This window comes from Enhydra lutris, unplaced genomic scaffold (genome assembly GCF_002288905.1).
Source record: "Enhydra lutris kenyoni isolate GAN:26980312 unplaced genomic scaffold, ASM228890v2 scaffoldscaffold51, whole genome shotgun sequence".
NCBI lineage: Eukaryota > Metazoa > Chordata > Mammalia > Carnivora > Mustelidae > Enhydra > Enhydra lutris.
This window is the reverse complement of record NW_019154135.1, coordinates 13,463,751-13,484,325: the sequence shown is the minus strand read 5'-3', so window position 1 is coordinate 13,484,325 and position 20,575 is coordinate 13,463,751. Positions and strand designations below refer to the sequence as shown.

Sequence of the window (20,575 nt, the reverse complement as noted above, 5' to 3'; positions counted from 1 at the left end):
TGTTTATTCTTTTTCATTTTTCTGCCCTCTTTCTCCTGACTTCAGATGGGTTTTTAAGCCTATATTTTAGAATTTCATTTTTATTTTTATATAGTATTTTTGGTCATATTTTTGTGTTTTTAGTAGTTGTTTTCAGCCTTTTTTGTGCTTGTCTAGGTATGATATTCTTTATCTACGTTTCATCACAATCTACTGGTATTGCTGCTTTATGAGTTCAGATGAAGTATAGACAGTGTACCTCCCTCTCTATCCCTTTACTGTCTTCATTTAAAATAAAATTATCTTAAATACTTTCTCTACATGTTTAGAACCACATCAGACAGTGGCATAAGTTTGGCCTCAACCATCAGCCCTAAGTTAGAAGACCCAGGAGGAGAAGGGAAGTCTGCTTTATTAACCTGTCTATTTTATTCCATGTTCCTCCTCCCTAATGTCTAAGATCCCTTCTGATGTCACTTCCATTCTCTGTAGAGAATTTTCTGTAGCCATTCCTGTAAGTGACAGACTCTTTCCATTCCCTGCAACTGAGAATGCCTCCATTTCCCCTTCATTCCTAAAGGGCGTCATCCCCGGACACGGGGCTCTGGAAAAGTGTGCACCCGTGTTCCCCTGCACCCCGGCTCCTGATGAGAAACCCTCTGCCTTCAAGTGGTTTCTCCCTCCTTTTACTCTGGCTGCTTTCAAGATTTTTTCTTTGTCTTTAATTTTGAGCAGTGTAATTATGCCATGTTTTGGCGTGGTTTTCTTTGGGTTTTTCCTGGGGGTTCACCCTGCTTCTTCGATCTGTGGGTTGAAGTCTCTGGCCATATTTTAGGCATTTCAGCCATTATTTTCCAGGTCCCTTTTTTCATCTTCCCTCTCCCTCCTCCCCTTCTGGGATTCTTGTGCACAAACATGAAGGCTTTTGTTTTACGTTCCATGTCCCCAAGGCTTTCTTCATTTCTCTCTGTTGTTCACATTGGTTCATCTCTATTGTTCTGTCTTCAGGGTCCTTGGTCCTCTGACCCCTGCCTCTGCCCTCTACCCCACCTGCCCGCTTTAATTCGGGTGATTACATTTTGCAGTTTCAGACTTTCCCATTTGGTCCTTTCTGCATCTTCGGTTTTTGTAGACACTCAGTTGCCCACTGAGGGCTTACTGAAGTGTCTGAGGGCGGCTGCTGGAGAGCCCCAAGTGGGTAGTTCCAGTGTCCGTGCTGCTGGGAGCTGGGTCTGTAGGTTATCTTTCCCCATTCAGTCTGAGCGATTCCTGGTTCTTGCTGTGAGGGATTCTTTTATGGAAACCGGGATGTTTGGGTATTATCAGACTTGGAATCAGACCCCGATGTCTATTACAGCAGGGCCTGTCTCAACACTGCCATGGGAGGGAGGGGCCCCAGTGCCCACGGACTCCGCTGATGCTGGGATGGGGAAGTGGGCTGGTGCATCCCCTTCTTGGGGAGCAAAGTCTGGGCTCCCTGTTGGGCCTTCCCTGAAACCCTGGGATGGAGCTGGACGCTGGCGTGCCTCGCAGCCTGCAGGGGTGTGGCGGGCTGCAGCGTGTACTGCGTGTTTGGGCAGAATAGAGCGGTCATTGTCTGAATTCTCGGCCCTGCTCGGCGGCCCCTTTCCTGACCCTTTAGAGAGAGTGGCTTTCCCTGGGGCTCTTTTTGGCTGTATCTGGAAGAGTTCTCAGGTTGCTTGTTCTTTGCCCCAAGTTTGGGGTCTGGGAGCCCAGAAGGAGATCTGGGGGCCTTGTTGGCTGCTCAGCCTTCTTCTGCACCGCGTTTGTTTTACCTCTGGTGTCTGGGCTTTGTAGTTGCAGTTCGTGGGGCACAGTTAGGAATACGTCTGCTCCACCTTCCCGGAAGCAGGTGTCCAAAAGTCAGTTTCTTCTGTGACTGAAGAACGTAGCCGCAGGACAGCCCGGGACTGGTCAGTGCAGACTGACAGGGCGAGGAGCCGCGCGCGTGCTGGGTGGGTCCTGCCATGCTGAGGCTCTCTCGATCAGCGCATTCCCAACAGAGTATGCATGCCTGTTCTCATCATCTGGGAGAAATGCCCCCCCACGTGATCCTGGCTGTCCTCCGTTAATACCACCAGCCAGCCGGTGAGTACCAGGAGCCTCAGCAGACCTGTGTGGTGGCCTGTCCTCATTCTGGATAGAACAGCAGGAAAGGGGTGTGTGCCTTTCCCCAAGCCACTGCTGCTGACACTGCCCCCACGTGAAAAAGCTAGCCAGGTTGTGTTTGTTTCAAGAAAGCCAAAAGGGTTTGGGAAATAGAATTTGCTTTTAAGACTTAAAAAATGTGTGCTAAAGCGTTAAATGCATTAGGGCTATGGTCCCCATGGCAGCTTGGATGGGAACACCTGGACTTTCCTGGTTCCCCCATGACCGGTGACCTTGACAGGGTGTCGGCCCTGGAGTGGGGCCTGCAGTTACAAGATCTCCTGGGTTCTGCCTGCCACAGCCCGAGGCTGGCTCCCGGCCCTCTGTGCCGTCGCCATTTAGGCCAAAACCGGGACAGAGTGTGACCTTGGCAGCTGGGTGTCCTGGGCTGCGGCCTGCTGGCGTCCGGTATTTTTGGTGTGACCCCCACCGGCATGAGCTCTCAGGGTTGGCGGGAGCCCAGTCTGCTCTGTCGCCTGGCATTCCTCCAAGCCTCTTCCCCATGACAGTCACTGTGACAGGAAACAAAACCATCGTGCCCAAGAAGGAGCCCTTCGCCCGTGTGTGGGTCAGTTCGAGATCTGCTGTTGGAGGAGGCGCCTGCGTAGCGGGCACTGCGGGAAATGCTGGTGGCTAGTCCGTGGATGTGTGTTAGCGGGGGCCGGGGGGCCCGCTGAGTACCCCGTGCAAGACGGGTGGTTCGGAGAGGGGACGGCCATCTCCCCTGCCTCCGTCCCCCGGCTGCCGTCCCGTCCTCACACAGGACGCAGGGCTCCCCCACGCCAGCTCCTCAGTCTCTGCCTGTGCTCCTTCCTGAACTACTTCTCCTTTGCTCTCCGATCCGCTCACCAGTGCCTTCCAAGTCGAATCTGTGTGTCCGGGACCTCGCAGTGCCTCTGTTTCTGAATTAGGATTACGGTGCTCAGGACTGACACACGCATAACATGGATTTACTCTTGTTTAGCTGCGGTGCTGGCAAGATTCTCAGCTTCTGTTTGTTGTTCAAGTGTGTGTTTCTGGCTGTAAACTATTACTTATTTTCATGTATATCAGAGATTTTTATGAATTTTTTTTCTCTTCTCTTTTCTCTCCTCCGGGGAATCCCTTCCCCTTTCCATAAACTGTGGCCTCTGTGTGGCTGTGCCCGTCTCTCCTCACCCTGCAGGGTTCTACGGCCTGGACGAGTCTGACCTGGACAAGGTCTTCCACCTGCCCACCACCACTTTCATTGGGGGGCAGGAGTCGGCGCTTCCTCTGCGGGAGATCATCCAGCGGCTGGAGGTGAGCGCGTGGTGGCGGGCACGGCAGTGGCGTGCGCTTGCCGGAGCCCGTGTTGACGGGGCCTCCCGACGGGGTGGTCATTTCTCTTGGGACCCTCTCATTTAAAAGTGTAAGAAAGGGGAGCTTTTTTGCTCTCTTGTAGGTAAAAATTCATGCTTTTTATTTTTACCGTCCACCACAGAGGAGAAAGTGTCTCTGTGTGTTTGGGTCCCGTGGGAGCTTATCTCCGGCGTGGAGGTTCCCGCCTTGTCCGGCCCCTCATCCATAGAGGGTGGGGGTGTCGGTGCCCATGCTACCCAGTAAGACACACGGAGGAAACAAGAACTCTGGAACGGGGCTCCCCAGAAGGGATCGTGCCGTTGCCCAGCGCGCTGCGGGGCACACACACTCTGGACCGCGGGCGGCACCTGGCATTCCTGGCAAGCCCCAGCTGCACGACTCCCGGAAGCGGGGCTCTCTGAGCCGGGCACCAGCACGCTCCGGGACTCGGGGGTTGATGAAGGGGGACCTGCTGCAGCTGGTGGGGTCTGGTCAGAATGCTCCCATTGCTGGTGTCGCTCGTGGCTGTGGTGGCCTAGAAAAGTCTGAGTGTCTGTTGGGGACATTGTCTTTAACTTGTGACGAGCGTCCCATGGCGTCAGTATTTCAGCTTGGCCCTCATCACTTCCCCACGGGCTGTTGGGGAAATGAGGACAGTTGGAGACCTCGTGCCAACATGATGGTGTGGACATGAGGAGGGGTGCGGGCCTCGGGGAGGGATGGGGAGGGGTGGGCAGGATTACCCAGTGGACCTACCCAGAACCAGTGTCATCCTTTTCCTCCCTTCTCACTGGCCTTACCACTGACAGCAGTGTGTGGACCCGCTCTGTCCAGCGTGGCCAGCAGCCCCTTGGGGCCGCTGAGTTCTGGAAGAATGCAGAATATCTGAGTGACTTAAGTACCAGAGAGAGAATGTTTTGATACGTTGACCAAATAGAGTCTGAGAGTTTGTTCATTCATATTAGAAAAATGTAAATTCGCCCCATGGTCATGTTGTTTCTCTGGGACAGTAACGAGCTAGGGGTTCCCCTGGTCTGGACCCCAGAAATGGCACCCCTTGTAGACCAATCCTTCTCCAGATAAGCCTGTCCGTGTCACGTTCCCAGGGGGTCTAAGCCCCGCCCACAGGTGTCCCAGGCATCTGGGGCTGGTGTTGTCTGGAAAGCAGAGCTTGGACTGGTCTGCAGGAGAGCTGGCATAGTGCGCTTGCCCCTCCTTCCCTACCCCTACACAGTCTCCAGTGGGGAGCTCAGCCTTTCTCCCAAGCCAAAAACCTTCCGGGCATTCTGGCCCCCTCCTCGGGGCACCTTCAGCACCTTCCTTCCCGCAGAGCAGAACGAGCTGGGCTGTGCAGAGCCCCCTGCTTGACCTCCTCGGCCTTGGTCCCCGTGGCCCTGAGCCCAGCGTTTGGAGGGCCAGAGCCCCATGGCTTTCACTTTCAGCCCAGGAGTTAGCCTCTGGCTGGGGGACCTTGGCTGTAGCTCTCCCAGCCCCAGGGTGCCCACATCCCAGCCTGTGTGCTATGCTCACAGCTTCCAGGTATTTGGGCAAAGTTGCTGACCATGGTGTGTGCGTTAACACACGTGTGTGCACACCAGGTTGCTGGCGTGAGCTGCTGGGACCGCAGGCCGGCTCTGGCCACTGGGAGCAGCTGGGGCAGGTGTGGCTTCGTGTTGCCTCATGCTGTGTCTCGCTAGACAGAGAAGCTAAGACTCCGCCCCGGGAAAGGCCTGGCCTTTTTTCCTGGGGACTGATCCAAGAACAAGAAAAACAACACACAACCCGGGGCCCTGTAACCCTGAGTCCAAGTCAATAGCTAAACTCGTGCTCCTGGTGGTGGATGCACACTAGTGTCTGCAGTTTCCACCTCCTAGTTTCCTGCCAGCCCCTAAGTTGTTCAAGTCCGAGAAATACTGCCCCTGGGGTACAAGGAGTCTTCTTCCTCTCCCTCCCCATCTCTCTGCAGAGACCTCCCCTCCCTTTCCTCTTCCCTACTTCTCTCCCTCCCCCATCCTCCCCTCCCTCCCTCCCCCTGTCCTTTCCCCTCCCTCACCTCTTCCCTACTTCTCTCCCTCCCTCCCCCATCATCCCCTCCCTCCCCTCTTCCCCTACTTCCGCCCCCTGTCCTCCCCCTCCCCCATGTCTTTTTTCCTCCTTCCCTGGCTGTCCTCTCCCTTCCCTCCTCCCCTTTCTCACCTTTCCCTCCTTCCCCCTGTCCTCTCCCTTCCTTTCCCTCTGCTCGCTCCCCTTCCTCCCTCCCTCCTTCCCTCACCTATTCTCTTCCCTCCCTGCCTCCCCTCCCCTGTCCTTCTCCTCTGTTTTTCTCTCCATCCCTTCACCCTGCACCCCCACCCCACGCTCCTCCCCCCTCATCCCCTCCCGCCTTCCCTCCCCTTGCCTCTCTCCCCTTCCCCCATCATCTCTCCATCCCCTCTTCTCCTCCTGCCCTCCCCATTCCCCTCCTCTCTCTCTTCCTACCCTTCCTCCTCTTTTTCTCTTTCCTTCCCCCTCCAACCCTCCCTTCCTCCAGCTCCCTCTGCTCCCTCCTCCATCTCACTCCCCTCCATCCTGCAGCGCAGATTTGGGCCCCAGGAAAACCTTTTCAGGCTGGCAGAGGAGGAGGGCTCCTACTCACAGGCCCTCTGGCTGGGCCGTGTGACTTGTCCTGGGGCCCAGTGGATGTGGGACCATGAAGCTCTGGCAGCAGGAGCGGGTGCTGACTGGGAAGTCAGGAAGTCAGGGAGGACAGCCCCTGGGAAGTCAGGAAGTCAGGGGGGACAACCCCTGGGAAGTCAGGAAGTCAGGGAGGACAGCCCAGCAGGACAGGCCGGCCCCCGGCTTTGTGCACTCCCGGTTTGTCACCGAGATGTCTTCAGAGAGGCACCAAGGCCCTTCCCAGCCCCACTTCTCTTCATCCTTAGACGCAATCTTCCTCTCTTGGCCGGGATGCTGGCGCATATAGTGCTCGTGGGTACTGTGAGCTCAGGCAGACCTTCCTTTGTTTCACGATCATGGAGCCACCTGCGGAGATGCCCGCCCCTGCTCCAAAGACCCTAGTGAGGGGTCCAGGGCACATCCCCGTCCTGCACCTGGCCAGCCGGCTCCATGTCTGTTGTGAAAACCAGCGGAGTACAGACGCACCCTCTGAGCAGAGCCTGGCGGTCTGAGTGCACGGAGAGTGCGGCTGCTGGAGATGGTTTGGGGAGTCTCTAAAGCCTCCCTCTGCCACACCAGGGTGCGTCCTTCTTTAACTCCGGAGCTGATGTGGGGTTTGCTGTCACCTGGACAGCTGTGGGTGAAGGAGGACAAGGGGCCCTGGTCACCTGTCTCAGGAAGGCGCGGGCCCCTGCGAAGGCCCCACCCTGAGGCCAGGTGCTCCTGTGGCCTTCCTGTCCTCTCCCACTCTAGCTTCCTGTGCACTGAGCCCACGCATCCCACAGGACACATGGCCGCCTTCCCAGCTGTCACGTGAGCGCCGTGGGTGGGACACAGGTGCCCTGCTCAGGGTCCTCTGTTTTGTAATGTGTGCACTCACACTTCTGTGGGACCCAGGCCTCCCAGGAGGCGCCAATTATTAAAAGCAGAATTTAAAATCTAAACACCTGGGAGTCTTGAGTGGCCATTGGGCTCTGTCACACACGGGCAGCACGGGTCCCTTCTGTCGTGTGGCGCTGGCCACGGTCTAACCTTGAGGTCAAGGAAGCTGGCTTCCCAGAATCATCCATCCTCTGGCTGGTGCCTCCATCTTCCTGACACAAAGGAAAACCTTGGCCCCACAGTTCTTACCGTCCCCTCCCTGCTCACCGGGCTCAGCATGACCCGCAGGACCTAGGCCGTGACCTGGGCCGCAGCTGGCCCCGTTGCCTTTGGAAGGGAGGACGCTGTTCCCGCCAGCTTTTGGGCTGGGTGGGCAGTCGACACCACGGGGAGAGCAGCCCTTGACGGGGAGGGGTGTGTGTCACACAGATGGCCTACTGTCAGCACATCGGGGTGGAGTTCATGTTCATCAACGACCTGGAGCAGTGCCAGTGGATCCGGCAGAAGTTCGAGACGCCCGGGATCATGCAGTTCACCAACGAGGAGAAGCGGACCCTGCTGGCCCGGCTCGTGCGGTCCACCAGGTGCCGGCCACGTGCGCAGGGTGGGGCTGGGCCGCGTGCTGTCGGGTCTCTCCCCGGGAGGGTGGGCAGCAGTGCCGGCCCAGGTGACATGGAGGTCCCTGGCCAGGTTTGAGGATTTCCTGCAGCGGAAGTGGTCGTCCGAGAAGCGCTTTGGGCTGGAAGGGTGCGAGGTACTGATCCCCGCGCTCAAGACCATCATTGACAAGTCCAGCGAGAACGGGGTGGACTACGTGATCATGGGGATGCCCCACAGGTGCGCACCCGCCACCCCGGTGACCGTGCCCGCCAGCCCCCAGCACCCTGGCCTCGGGCTCACCCGCCTCTGTGTCCCAGGGGGCGGCTCAACGTGCTTGCCAACGTCATCCGGAAGGAGCTGGAGCAGATCTTCTGCCAGTTTGATTCCAAGCTGGAAGCCGCTGACGAGGTGAGGCGCGTGGTTTCTTCTCGAGACCCGTCCCCCCGAGACCCTCAGCCCCGGACCCCCCACCCGAGACCCTCAGCCCCGGACCCCCGCCCCGAGACCCTCAGCCCCGGACCCCCCACCCAAGACTCTCAGCTCCGGACGCCCCCACATGAGACCCTCAGCCCCACCCTCACTCAGGATAGCCACCCCCCCGGGCAGGAGCTGGCTGCCTCCACTCCATCACATGGGTGGTGGGCCCCGGGTCCCAGTCCTCCCGCTGGGGACAAGGCCCTTCTCCTGGGGCCATGGGTGGGAGCCTTGGGGAGAAACCTTCAGGAATGGGGTGGATCTGGGAATAGAAATAGCACAGAGCAAAGGGGTCGAAGGCCCAAGTGTCCCCCTCACCCCGAGAGTAAAGCCCTGTGTTTTGTGTGCCAGGGCTCTGGGGACGTGAAGTACCACCTGGGTATGTACCACCGACGCATCAACCGCGTGACTGACAGGAACATCACCCTGTCACTGGTGGCGAACCCGTCCCACCTGGAGGCCGCCGACCCTGTGGTGATGGGCAAGACGAAGGCCGAGCAGTTCTACTGCGGGGACACCGAGGGGAAGAAGGTAAGGCCCAAGGACACCGAACCCTCCGATGGTGGCAGCCCTCAGGCCTGCCGTGAGATGTGCGGCCAGGAGAGGCCGGGGAGCCCGCATGCTCGCCAGGCTCGGGTTTTCGGAGGGCTCTTTCCCGGTGCAGACAGCCCACCCCTCGAGCGCCCACCTCCGTGTGGGAGCCGCTCCAACCCTTGCCTGCCCCCAGCCGTGGATCCAGACCCTTCATGCCTGTCCTCGCCACTCGTCCAGAAGCCCAGCAGTTAGCTGGTTTCTGCTCAGCCGAGAGCTCAGGGAGCCGGAGTCTGTTCCACGACCTTCTGCATCTCAGAAAGCTTATGTTCCCTCTGTGCACGTGACCGGATTGGTTCTGTGACCTGGGAGAAGACAGGGCCTGACCCAGGTGGGCCCTGGGGTGTTTGTGGGGAGGCAGCCCCCGGCGCAGCAGGACAGCCAGCCCACTGTGGCGCCGTGAGACGCAAGGAGCGCCGGGCCCCGTTGTGTCAGCGCCCAGTACCGCACTGAGGGAGCCTCGGGGACAGCCTTGCCACCTGGCGAGGGCCCCAGTGTGGCTTCCCTGGGCGATCTAGGCGGGAGGTTCCCTGGAGCGCCCGACAGCAGGAGGCCAAGCATGTGTGCGGAGCAGGCTCTGGCGGGACTCTAGTGGCCTTCCTACCCACCCCTCCGCGGAGGCCCCTGCACACACCCATCCCAGGGAGCATCCCCACAGCCAGAGGCAGGACACACAGGGTTCCATTCACGAGATCCAGATTCTGTCCCTGGAGAAGACAGGGGAGACTTTCTCCTCCTAGTAGGGCTGCGGGAGCGGGGTCTTGCGGTCCAGGATGTGCCTGTGCACGTGGAGGGAGGACGGCACGGTACAGTCAGGTTGCACATAGCAGCATTGCGTCCTCCTATGAACACAGACACTGAGCAGCACCGGCCATCCCTGCTGGGGGCACCGGGTTCCTGGAGAACCGTCTCCTTCCAGGCTGTGTGGGGGCCGCCGTCCAGACGACACGGGCCCTCACGCCGAGCGTGGGACAGTGGGAGCCGTACAGCGATGAGAGTCAGGCCCGGGAGTGTGAATGAGACGGGAGTGCGAGTGACAGGCGAGAGGGGCAGGCTCTGGCGGAACACCAGCAGATCCACGTAGGAGGGACACCTGGCAGTGCCCAGGAGAGGCTGCCGCGGCATCGGGCAGGGGTTAGTGAGGAGCGGGACCCAGAGGTTCTCATGACCGAGGGGGAACAGTGAGTGGAAGGGAGACATTGTCCAGGTGAGCACAGGGACACCCGCCAGCAAGGGGCAGGCGAGCTGGGGCATCTCCCAGTGTGGAGCGCACCTGTCCTGGGTCTGGTCACGAAGGCCTGTCCGTGTCGTGGAGACAGGAGAGGGAATGAGCTGCTCCTGGTTGGAGCCCGGCCAGCACTGCTCTCCTGCTGGGAGGGTCCCACGGGCCGTGCCCAGTGAGGCGTCCGTGGGCTCCGCAGCAAATGGTGGTGGACTGGCCGGTGTGCCGCTGGAGCGGGGCAGGGCCCAGCAGGGCTGGGGGGTCTTGTGTTCTCCTGCCACTTTGTTTTTATGTATAAGTTGGAAATGATCTCAAAATGCATTACTTTTGGAAAAGCAAATTGCGACTCAGCGTCGGTGTGCCTTGTGGCCATGGTGAGCCAGGCTGTGTTGCATCTGGGGTCTCCTCCACATGCCCGCAGGTCATGTCCATCCTTCTGCACGGAGACGCCGCCTTTGCCGGCCAGGGCATCGTGTATGAGACCTTCCACCTGAGCGACCTGCCCTCCTACACGACTCATGGCACTGTCCATGTGGTCGTCAACAACCAGGTAACCGGGGCCCCAGGGCCAGGGGCCACAGACCTCCTGAGAACTCTGTGCTTTGCGGCCATCTGATGCGTCTCAGTTATTTAGGACAGTTCTCGGGCTCTAAAGGTGGCTCTGTTATAAAAGATGGGGACAGCACCAGAAACGTGTTTTTAAAAAGGAGAGATTTGGGGGTGCCTGGGTGGCTCAGTGGGTTGAGCCAATGCCTTCAGCTCAGGTCATGATCTCAGGGTCCTGGGATCGAGCCCCACATCGGGCTCTCTGCTCAGTGGGGAGCCTGCTTCCCCTCTCTCTCTGCCTGCCTCTCTGCCTACTTGTGACCTCTCTCTTTCTCTCTCTTTCTCTCTCAAATAAATAAATAAAATAGTTTTAAAAACATAAAACAGAAGAGAGATTTTGACCGTGTTATTGAAGATGGTGATATGACCTTGGTGTGTTGTCTTCCAGCCCCACAAGCGTATAGGTGGCTGTCCTTCTTTAAGGAACCCTGGTTTTATACACCGTGTTCTTCCTGTTTCTTACTCCTCTCGCTATTTTCTCATGGCCTTATATGCTCTTAAAATACTAATTTTAAAGATTACATATATTTTTTCTTTATCTGAGGGAGAGTGCATGCACATGCGCATGAACGGGCCTGGGGGCCCGACAGAGAAGCAGCGGGTGTCAATCCCAGGACCCTGAGATCATGGCCTGAGCCAAAGGCAGACGCTTCACCAACTGAACCCCCCAGATGCCCCTTAAAATACTAATTTTAGGGGTGCCTGGGTGGCTCAGTGAGTTAAAGCCTCTGCCTTCGGTTCAGGTCATGATCCTGGGGTCCTGGGATCGAGCCCCACATTGGACTCTCTGCTCAGCAGGGAGCCTGCATCTCTCTCTCTCTCTCTCTCTCTCTCTGCCTACTTGTGATCTCTGTCAAATAAATAAATAAATCTTTAAAAAAAAAAAAAAAAAACCAAAACTGTGAAGCTGGGACAAGCATAAGAAGACAGTGGGTATTGTCCAGGCTGGGAAGGCCCCACTGTAGAAGAGGGGGTCACGTTCGTGGAGCTCAGGCATGACTGCTGTGGTATTATCACACTGTGTGTGTCTGAGGCGTTCCATAGAAGTCAGTAGGAAATGCAGATTATTAAATTATGAATACAGAATTTGTAGTACATTGACAAAGTAAGGACTACTGTGAAGGCTTTAACTTTTCTTTTCCAAGAAACAGTGCTTGTAATGTTAGCTCCTCACGTTAAGTGAGCGAACTGCTGAGTTACGAATGGCGTCGGAAGTTTTAAATATGTGTTACATGTACATGGGCAAAGAAAACATCAAAATATTTACACTGCAGCTGGCAGAAAGATATGTAACTTTGTTTAAATTACAATTTTCTAAAAGATTTTATTTATTTATTTGACAGAGATCACAAGTGGGCAGAGAGGCAGACAGAGAGAGGAGGAAGCAGGCTCCCTGCTGAGCAGAGAGCCCGATACGGGGCTCGATCCCAGGAACCCTGAGACCATGACCTGAGCCGAAGGCAGAGGCTCAACCACTGAGCCACCCAGGCGCCCCTAAATTATAATTTTTTTATACTTCCAAACTGTGTGTTGGACGTGCATGAAGTTCGTTTGCAGATAGGAAACAACAAAACAATAAAAAAACAAAGACCTGAACGGCCGCCTGGGGACTCGGGAGGGCGGGCACGGCCAAACGGCCAAACAACCATCCACTAGTGGCGCCGCGCCCGGCCCTGCCCAGCAGCCTGTCCTTTGCAGATCGGCTTCACGACGGACCCGCGCATGGCCCGCTCTTCGCCCTACCCGACGGACGTGGCCCGCGTCGTGAATGCCCCCATTTTCCACGTGAACTCAGACGACCCGGAGGCCGTCATGTACGTGTGCAAGGTGGCGGCTGAGTGGCGGAGCACCTTCCACAAGGACGTGGTGGTGGACCTGGTGAGCGGCCTCTGTGTGCGGGAGAGAAGGGGCGGCCTCCCGCAGGCTGACTCGCCGTGCTGCTCCCCACATGGGCTCCACACACCGCGCATCCTCCAGCATCCAAGGGCCTTCCCGCAGTCCCCTGGCCGCCCTTCTCCAGGGCTCCTGAGGCCCCAGTCTGGGTGAGCCAGGCCAGGAAAGAAGGAAGCTAGGGTCTTGTGCCGCGGGTGTCCCCAGGTCCCTCATTTCATCTGTGACAGCAACTCCGCTGTGAAGGTCTAGACTATAGGGGAGGTATGCTGGGGAGCCGCACAGGACAGCGGGCAGGTGCCGGCGGGCCCCTGATGCCGACATGTCCGCGCCGTGTGCAGGTGTGTTACCGGCGGAACGGCCACAACGAGATGGACGAGCCCATGTTCACGCAGCCGCTCATGTACAAGCAGATCCGCAAGCAGAAGCCGGTGCTGCAGAAGTACGCCGAGCTGCTGGTGTCCCAGGGCGTGGTCGACCAGCCCGAGTACGAGGTGTGCCCCCGCTCCGGCTCGCGGGGGCGGGGCTCCGACTCCAAGCAGGCCCACAGCTGGCAGACGCGGCTGCTCGGGCCAAAGACGGTGACACGGCCGGCTGTTCCCGGGCCTCAGAGCTGTCATGCACGTGGGGGCGCTGTGCAGGGCGCCCCTGACGGCCGTGCCGTGCCCACCCCTGCAGGAGGAGATCTCCAAGTATGACCGGATCTGCGAGGAGGCCTTCACCCGGTCCAAGGACGAGAAGATCTTGCACATCAAGCACTGGCTGGACTCGCCCTGGCCCGGTGAGCGGCGGCCCCACCCGCGCCCCTCCCTCCCCCCACTGAGTGAGCGGCCCCACCTGCGCCCCTGCCCGCCCCCACGGCCGGCCTGTGGGCCCCACGTGGCAGCCACGCGTCCGCTCACCCCCTGGCCTAGGCTTTTTCACCCTGGACGGGCAGCCAAGGAGCATGACCTGCCCGTCCACGGGCCTGACGGAGGACATCCTGACGCACATCGGGAACGTAGCCAGCTCCGTGCCCGTGGAGAACTTCACCATTCACGGAGGTGAGGACGCCCACTGAGCCGCGGAGCGGTTGGGCCCCGTCGGGGAGGACAGGGCGGGACACCAGGGCGGCCGGCGGTGCTGCTCTGGCGGCGAGCGGGCGGCTGGTGAGCGCCGCGCCTGTGCAGGGCTGAGCCGGATCCTCAAGACCCGCGGGGAGCTGGTGAAGAACAGGACCGTGGACTGGGCTCTGGCGGAGTACATGGCCTTCGGCTCGCTCCTGAAGGAGGGCATCCACATCCGCCTGAGCGGCCAGGACGTGGAGCGTGGCACCTTCAGGTAACACCCGTAACCCCCTCGGGGTTCTCGTGGCAGCGCTGAGCGCGGCGGACAGAGAGGAGGGCTCCGGGGTTTCTCGGGGAGAAGCTCCTGTTGGCCCGGAAGCAGCCTTCCCCTGCTCTGACGCGGGCCCTTCTGCGGAGCACGTGGCCGCCTCTCGGGTCTGCGTGTCGGGGTGGGGCGCGGCTGCACTGCTCCCGTAATCTGTGTCATGCCTCAGCCACCGCCACCACGTGCTGCACGACCAGAACGTGGACAAGAAGACTTGCATCCCCATGAACCACCTCTGGCCCAACCAGGCCCCCTACACCGTGTGCAACAGTTCACTGTCCGAGTATGGGGTCCTGGGTGAGTACCCCAGCCTACGGGCCCTCCTCCTGCCGCCCCACCCACCACTGGTTCCCCCCACTCCACTCATTCAGCTCTCGCCCCGCCTCCTCCCTCTGCAGGCTTTGAGCTGGGTTTTGCCATGGCCAGCCCTAATGCCCTGGTCCTCTGGGAGGCCCAGTTTGGTGACTTCCACAACACGGCCCAGTGCATCATCGACCAGTTCATCTGCCCAGGACAGGCCAAGTGGGTGCGGCAGAACGGCATCGTGCTGCTGCTGCCACACGGCATGGAGGGCATGGTGAGCACCCCCGCCCCGCAGGCCCCGGAAGCTGGTGTGGCCGTGGCGGTGCGCCCCGTCCCCGAGGGCCAGTGTCAGGTCCTGCTGCACCTCTGCCGAGAAGCAGGAGTGCCAGCTCACACGCCCCTGCTCTCCTCGCTGTGGAGGCCCCGTGGGTGACCATCCCAGGACAAGGCATTGGAAACCCTGCAGAGCCGGGGTGTGGGCCCCTCCATGCTCTAGGGGAGGGGACGGGGTGGAAGAGCCAGCGGGTCAGTGCAAGTCAGAGTTTTTCAGACCAGAAGTGACCCGAGTCTGTTAAGGAAGAGACGTGGCAGGTGCAGCTCCCACTGCAGAGCTCCCGAGATGTAATTTTTGTGTGTGGTTCCAGGGTCCAGAACATTCCTCCGCCCGGCCGGAGCGGTTCCTGCAGATGTGCAATGACGATCCAGACGTCCTACCGGTGAGCGGGGTGGCGGCAGCGCACTGGGCCTCAGGGTGACATGCGGGCGGCTCCTGCCGGCCCCCGAAGTGAGAGTCCCCATCCCACTGCCGCATGAGGAGCAGCTGTCTGCACTGGCTTCAGGCAGACGCCTTAGAGGAGGGAGCTCGGGCGGCTCTGGGCTGGTATCGATGGAGCTGTACGACTGGGCACGGTGACCAGGGATCTGTTTCTATAGCAAATCCGACTGGCCCATGGTAGAACCGGGTGCAGGGGTGGCCCTGGTCTGCAGAGGAGGGGCGGGATGGAGTGGGACAGAGAACCCGGCGCGTGAGCTCCTGGCGGGGTCCCCGGGGCAGCCCCGAGGTAGGGGCTTAGTCTGCTGGCCTCCGGCCTGTCCCTCGAGCCGCAGAACCTGGAGGAGGCCAATTTCGACATCAGCCAGCTGTACGACTGCAACTGGGTTGTGGTCAACTGCTCCACGCCCGGCAACTTCTTCCACGTGCTGCGGCGCCAGATCCTCCTGCCCTTCCGGAAGCCGGTCAGTGCGGGGCGCCCCTGCCCAGCGGGGGACGGGCGTGGGAGCGGGTGGTGGGTGGTGGCGCTCCGGTCACGAATAGGGGTGCGCAGGGTCCCGGCCAGCAGGCTCCGGGCAGGGTGTGGAGTGGTGAGGAGGAGGCTGTGTGAAGGGCCCTGGTCCTGGTTGGGGACCCCACGGAGAGGCTGCGGGCTCTCTCCCGGGCACAGGGTAGGGGCCCCGGGGCTCAGTGGCCTAGGACACGTCCTGGAGGAGCACGCGTGCAGCTGAATGGGAAGCAGTGTCGTCCGGCTCCTCCTGCCCGCGGAGCTGGAGGCACAGTACCAGGTCCGCAGCCTGGAGGCGCGCAGGGGCCGTCCTCGCCGTCGGGTCCCCGGGTCAATTGCGGGCTGTGCTGCTTCCTTCCAGCTCATCATCTTCACCCCCAAGTCCCTGCTGCGGCACCCCGAGGCCAGAACCAGCTTCGACGAGATGCTCTCAGGTGGGTGTGGGGCAGGCTGCCGCTCCGTGGGGCTCAGGGCCTGTACCCAAGGGTCTCACCGCTGCTCTTGCCGCCTTCCTGGTCACTGGGTGAAGACCAGTGACCACCACAGCCCACGAGTCGGGGCTTGCTTATGAGTTGCTCAGCAGGTGCATCTTGTGCCCCCCCAGGTCTGCGGCCTTCACCCGGGCGCGCCCCAGGCCTCATTTAGAGGCGGGGAAGCAAGCCTGAGCTCAGGGTGCCCCCCGCTGCCCGGCCGCTGCTCCCAGAGGGCGTCCCCTGGGGCCTGCAGTGTTGAGACCCCACCTGGACGGCGGGCCGCGGACACAGCACGGAGCGGCCCCACATCCCTGGGCTCCCTGGGCCAGGGGAACCCACCTCTTCCCGGCCGTGGAGCCCCTTTAGTCATCAGTCATGGTGAAGCGCTCCTTGGTTGGTTTATCATTATTGTGCTGGAATCACATAAAATTAAAACGTCAGTGTTTCTGCGTGTGCGGCCCGTGCGCGTGACGCGTGCCCCCCCAGCAGTGCGGCCGTCTCCAGAGCTCCCACTTTCTGCGCTCAGAGGTCCCAGGTGTACACGCGGCAGGTGGCCCCGGGTCTGCTCGTGCACCCACGTCACGTCCTCCAGGGCCGCCCACGTCGCAGCAGCTGTCAGGACGCCCTCCTGCTTTAAGCTGGAGGGGAGCCCAGCGTGCGGATGAGCCTCCTGTGTCTGTGTCCGTCGGAGGATGTCGGTCGCCTCTGCTTTGGGCCGGTGAACAATGCTGCTGTGAGCGTGGGTGTGCGGGGTCCCTTCGAGAAGCCACATTCGGTTCGTTCGCGTGTATCCCAGAGGAGGAACTGTGGGCTCGTGGGGTGATTCTGGCTTTAGGTTTTCGATGGACCTCTGTAGTATTTTCCCCAGCAGCCGCGCCTGTTTCCCTACCTGCGCTCGCGAGGGTTGCAGCTTCTGCACGTCGTGTCGGCCCTTGGTTTTTCTTCCTGACGGCCGTCCTCCTGCCCCGGAAGTCCTACCTTGTGGGGGTTCCGTACCCGCTGACAAGCGGTGGGGAGCCTCTTCTCCTGAGTTTGCTTTGGAGAAGCGTCTGCTAGTCCTTTGCCGGATGTTCAGCCGCGTTGTTTGCATTGTGGAGTTTCGGGAGCTCCTTCTGTGTGCCGGACCCGAACCTGACATCGGCTCGGATGCAGCTGCTCCTCCCATTCTGTGTGCTGGCTCCTTTGTTTTCTCTCTTTTTTATTTGAGAGAGACCGAGTGACAGGGAAGGGCAGGGGCAGAATAAGAGAGAGAAACGGGCTTCCTGGCGAGCAGGGAGCCTGATGCGGGACTCAAGCCCTGGGACCATGACCTGAGCCGAAGGCAGAAGCTTCACCTTCTGAGCCACCAGGTGCCTTCCCAAGCCCTGTGTTGTCTCTTCGGTGCACAAAATGTTTAAAGTTTCATGAAATCTATTTTCCCTTTTGTCGCTGGCCGTCGACATCACTTCCAGGACATCGCTGCTGCCTCCACTGTCACGACGCGTTTGCCGTATTTTCCTCTAAGAGTTGGAGCGTGGCAGCTCGTGTGTTGGAGTCATTAGCACATTTGGGGTTAATTTCTGTGTGATGTGAGGGTCCCTCCTCTGCAGATGACGTCCAGGTTTCCCAGCATTCACAGGAAGGTCTCCCTCTTTCCCCACCAAGCGGCCTGGGCTCCGTGTCCGTGGTCTGCGTGTCTCGGTGCTGGTGCCTCGTGGCCCCGGGCACTGTGGCTCTGGGCCGGGTTCTAAAGTCGGGGACCAGGCCTGCAGCTTCACTCTCGCATTCTAGGGCCGCTCTGGCTCTTCAGGGTTCTTCGAGATTGCACACATTTTAGGGCGGATTTCTCTGTGTCCGCAAAATACGTCACTGGGCTTTGGGTCAGACTGAATCCCCAGCTCGCTCTGGGGGCAGTGGACGTCGTGGCTGCCGCTTCCTGCCCCCGGGGAGCACAGACGCCGCTCTCTGTGCTCGTGTCTTTCATTTCTTGGGTGGCGCCGGCCGGCAGGAAGGCAGGGTCTCCCCTGTCTTCGTTTATTCGGCATTTGTTCCTTTTGACACTGCCGCAAGTGGAGTTTCTTACTCGTGTTCGGGTCGGTCTTTGCCGGTGCGCAGAACCGCATCTGAGCTCTGAGTGTTGACTTGTATCTCGCAACTTTGCTGAGTTCGTTTATTCTAATTTGGGAGTTTCCTTCATGCCAGATTGCGTCCTCCACACACAGATGATTTTATTTCTTCCTTTCCAATTCAGAGGCCTTTTGTCTTCTCCCCCAGCGGCTCCAGCTGGGACTTCCAGTACGAGGCCGGATGGGGGTGGTGATGGGGGCCTCCCCGTCTCTTTGCCGATCTTAGGGGAGAAGCTCAGCCTCGCGCCGCTGAGTAGGACGTTTGCTGGGGCCTTCGTGTCTGGCCTTCCTCCCGTGGGGACAGGGTCCCCTTGGCACAGACGTGCAAGTGCGTGCCCGTCACGAGGGAGACCCTCGCCCAGGTGCCGCTTTGGGATGCAGCTTCTTGCCCTCGCGGGGCCCGGCCCTGCTGGCAGGACTCCTGAGTACTTGTCTGGCCATGCGGAAGGCGTCGGTGTTTGCAAACTCGTGGGGAGTCTGACTGAGTGGTCGGTGGCCCTGGTCTTGCGGGATGAGCTGTTGGGGAAGAAGGAACTGGCGCCACTTGCGGTCCGAGGCTGGCCTGGCCTGCTGTGCACTGTGCACGATGTGTTGCCCGAGGTTCTTGGTCTGGGCGGATTCGAGGGCATCTGGGGCTGGTGCACACCAGCAGCTGCGTGTCGTGGCGTCAGCCTGAGTCACGGCCCTGCCTCAGGGGCCCCACCCGTGCACGACAGCCGCAGGAGGGCCCTGGGTGTCCTCCACCAAGTCCTGAGGGAAGCCCCGGCCGCGGGGATTGTCTCGCAGGAACCCACTTCCAGCGGGTCATCCCAGAAGACGGCCTTGCCGCCCAGAACCCGGAAAACGTCAAGCGGCTTCTGTTCTGTACGGGCAAGGTGTACTACGACCTCACCCGGGAGCGGAAGGCGCGGGGCATGGCGGAGCAGGTGGCCATCACGCGCATCGAGCAGGTGAGGCTGGGCGGGGCACAGCGCAGGCCCCCGATACCCCTCCGCTTCCGGGGCCTCCTCCCGGGCTCCCCGCACGCCCCTCCTGACCAGAGCCCTGGCTCTCTCCGCAGCTGTCTCCGTTCCCCTTTGACCTCCTGCTGCGGGAGGTGCAGAAGTACCCCAACGCCGAGCTGGCCTGGTGCCAGGAGGAGCACAAGAACCAGGGCTACTACGACTACGTGAAGCCCAGGCTGCGCACCACCATCAGCCGTGCCAAGCCCGTGTGGTGCGCGTGCCCAGGGGGCCGGGAGAGCCGCGGGGCCGGGAGAGCTGGGAGAGCCGCGGGGCCGCAAGAGCTGGGAGAGCCGCGGGGCTAGGCCCTCCGTGGCTCGGCCCTCACCTGCTGTCACTGCTCAGGTATGCCGGCCGGGACCCCGCCGCCGCTCCGGCCACTGGCAACAAGAAGACCCACCTCACGGAACTGCAGCGCCTCCTGGACACGGCCTTCGACCTGGACGCCTTCAAGAACTTCTCGTAGACGCCGTGTGGGCCACTGCCCTCCACAGCCACGGCCACCCCTCGCTTCTCAACTAAAGAATAGTGCCTCAGCGCTGCCCACGCCTCTGCCCGTCCGCCGCACCACACCCCTCTCTCGCTTACCAGCTAGGCTGCTGTCCCCGTGTGCCCGGCTGCCCCCTGCGGCCAGAGGCCCCCCGGCGCTGTGACCTCCGTCCAGCTGGGCATCCTTCATGGAGGCCACGGGGAGTGGGAGGAGGAAAGGAGGCCCCTGCAAGTGTCCTGGGAGGGTCAGCTGTGCCCCCGCCCTCCTGCTGCCCCCACAGGACCAGCCTCACGTGGCCGCGAAGGTACCAACTGTCCTGGTCACCCAGCACGGCGGCTGCTGCACCTGAACAAGGTGGCCGCCTCTTCCCACCCTGAGCACCAGGCCCCCCAGAGGGAGCCGTCGCTGTCCAGACTTCGTGGGGTGGGCTGGGCTCCGGTGGGGCTCTCCCTGCGCGGGGAGCCGCGGCACTGCTTGGGGCAGCTGGCAGGAGGGGCCTGCACCCGGCCTGGCACAGAGAGGGCAGGTCCGCTCTCTGCAGCGTCCACTCCCGCCGCTCAAGAGGGTCCCAGCCACGTGTGGGGACAGTGCCTGCTTCACCCAGCTGGGGCCTAGCAGCACTGGAGCCACAGGGTGTGGTGGGGCTCAGGGCTCACTGCCTGCCTCCCGCCTGCCCATCCCATCCACTCCGACACCGCGGAGACGGAAGCGCTCTTCTGTGTGCCGCCGTGCCTCTGCCGGTCAGGAGCGGGAGAGGAGGGCTGGGCCGAGGGGCAGCTGGAGGAGAGGGGTCCTTCCCTCACCCATCACAGGGACAGATCTGATTTATTTATTTTGGTTAAAAAAAGAACAAAAACAACTGTGCATTGCATTTGGCTTGACCCATAAACGAAGTTACCCTCAGGCTTGTCTGCGTGTCCTCCTTTCTGGCCACCCCACCCCCTTCCTGTCCCCCCGAAGGAGCTGGCCCAGGCCTCCCCACCCTGTCTGGGAGGCAGCCCCTCGCTGCTCGGCCCTGTGCCATGGGTGCAAGTGGTGCGTGGTGCACCCCGGTCCTGAACCCCCTTGCTCCCCGGCCGGTCTGCACCCCTGGAAGCCCACACAGCTCCTCAGACCTCTACCGGGCACCAGCCATGCCAGCAGCGCCCCTGGGGGCCCAGTGTC

The 20,575-nt window shown here is 60.5% G+C and overlaps 2 protein-coding genes across 4 annotated transcripts in view; both read left to right on the top strand.

The window, feature by feature from the left end:
• LOC111157029 (oxoglutarate dehydrogenase) overlaps positions 1-20,314 on the top strand; it is a 52,814-nt gene extending 32,500 nt beyond the window's left edge. For all 3 annotated transcript variants that reach the window (XM_022518231.1, XM_022518232.1, XM_022518233.1), the window contains 19 exons: positions 3,314-3,429; positions 7,435-7,589; positions 7,696-7,842; positions 7,923-8,013; positions 8,431-8,610; positions 10,314-10,442; positions 12,197-12,376; positions 12,730-12,882; positions 13,067-13,169; positions 13,303-13,431; positions 13,558-13,708; positions 13,929-14,056; positions 14,158-14,336; positions 14,707-14,778; positions 15,170-15,298; positions 15,704-15,776; positions 18,707-18,870; positions 18,981-19,135; positions 19,267-20,314. In XM_022518231.1, coding sequence (XP_022373939.1) covers positions 3,314-3,429; positions 7,435-7,589; positions 7,696-7,842; positions 7,923-8,013; positions 8,431-8,610; positions 10,314-10,442; positions 12,197-12,376; positions 12,730-12,882; positions 13,067-13,169; positions 13,303-13,431; positions 13,558-13,708; positions 13,929-14,056; positions 14,158-14,336; positions 14,707-14,778; positions 15,170-15,298; positions 15,704-15,776; positions 18,707-18,870; positions 18,981-19,135; positions 19,267-19,387 — 2,555 coding nt within the window. In that variant the 3' untranslated portion in view covers positions 19,388-20,314. The remainder of the gene's footprint in view (positions 1-3,313; positions 3,430-7,434; positions 7,590-7,695; positions 7,843-7,922; positions 8,014-8,430; positions 8,611-10,313; positions 10,443-12,196; positions 12,377-12,729; positions 12,883-13,066; positions 13,170-13,302; positions 13,432-13,557; positions 13,709-13,928; positions 14,057-14,157; positions 14,337-14,706; positions 14,779-15,169; positions 15,299-15,703; positions 15,777-18,706; positions 18,871-18,980; positions 19,136-19,266) is intronic.
• Positions 109-3,319, top strand: LOC111157030. Its single transcript, XM_022518234.1, has one exon. It carries the CDS (start codon positions 727-729, stop codon positions 1,795-1,797), a length of 1,071 nt encoding a protein of 356 aa, XP_022373942.1. The 5' UTR covers positions 109-726; the 3' UTR covers positions 1,798-3,319.
• Positions 20,315-20,575: the final 261 nt, after the last annotated feature.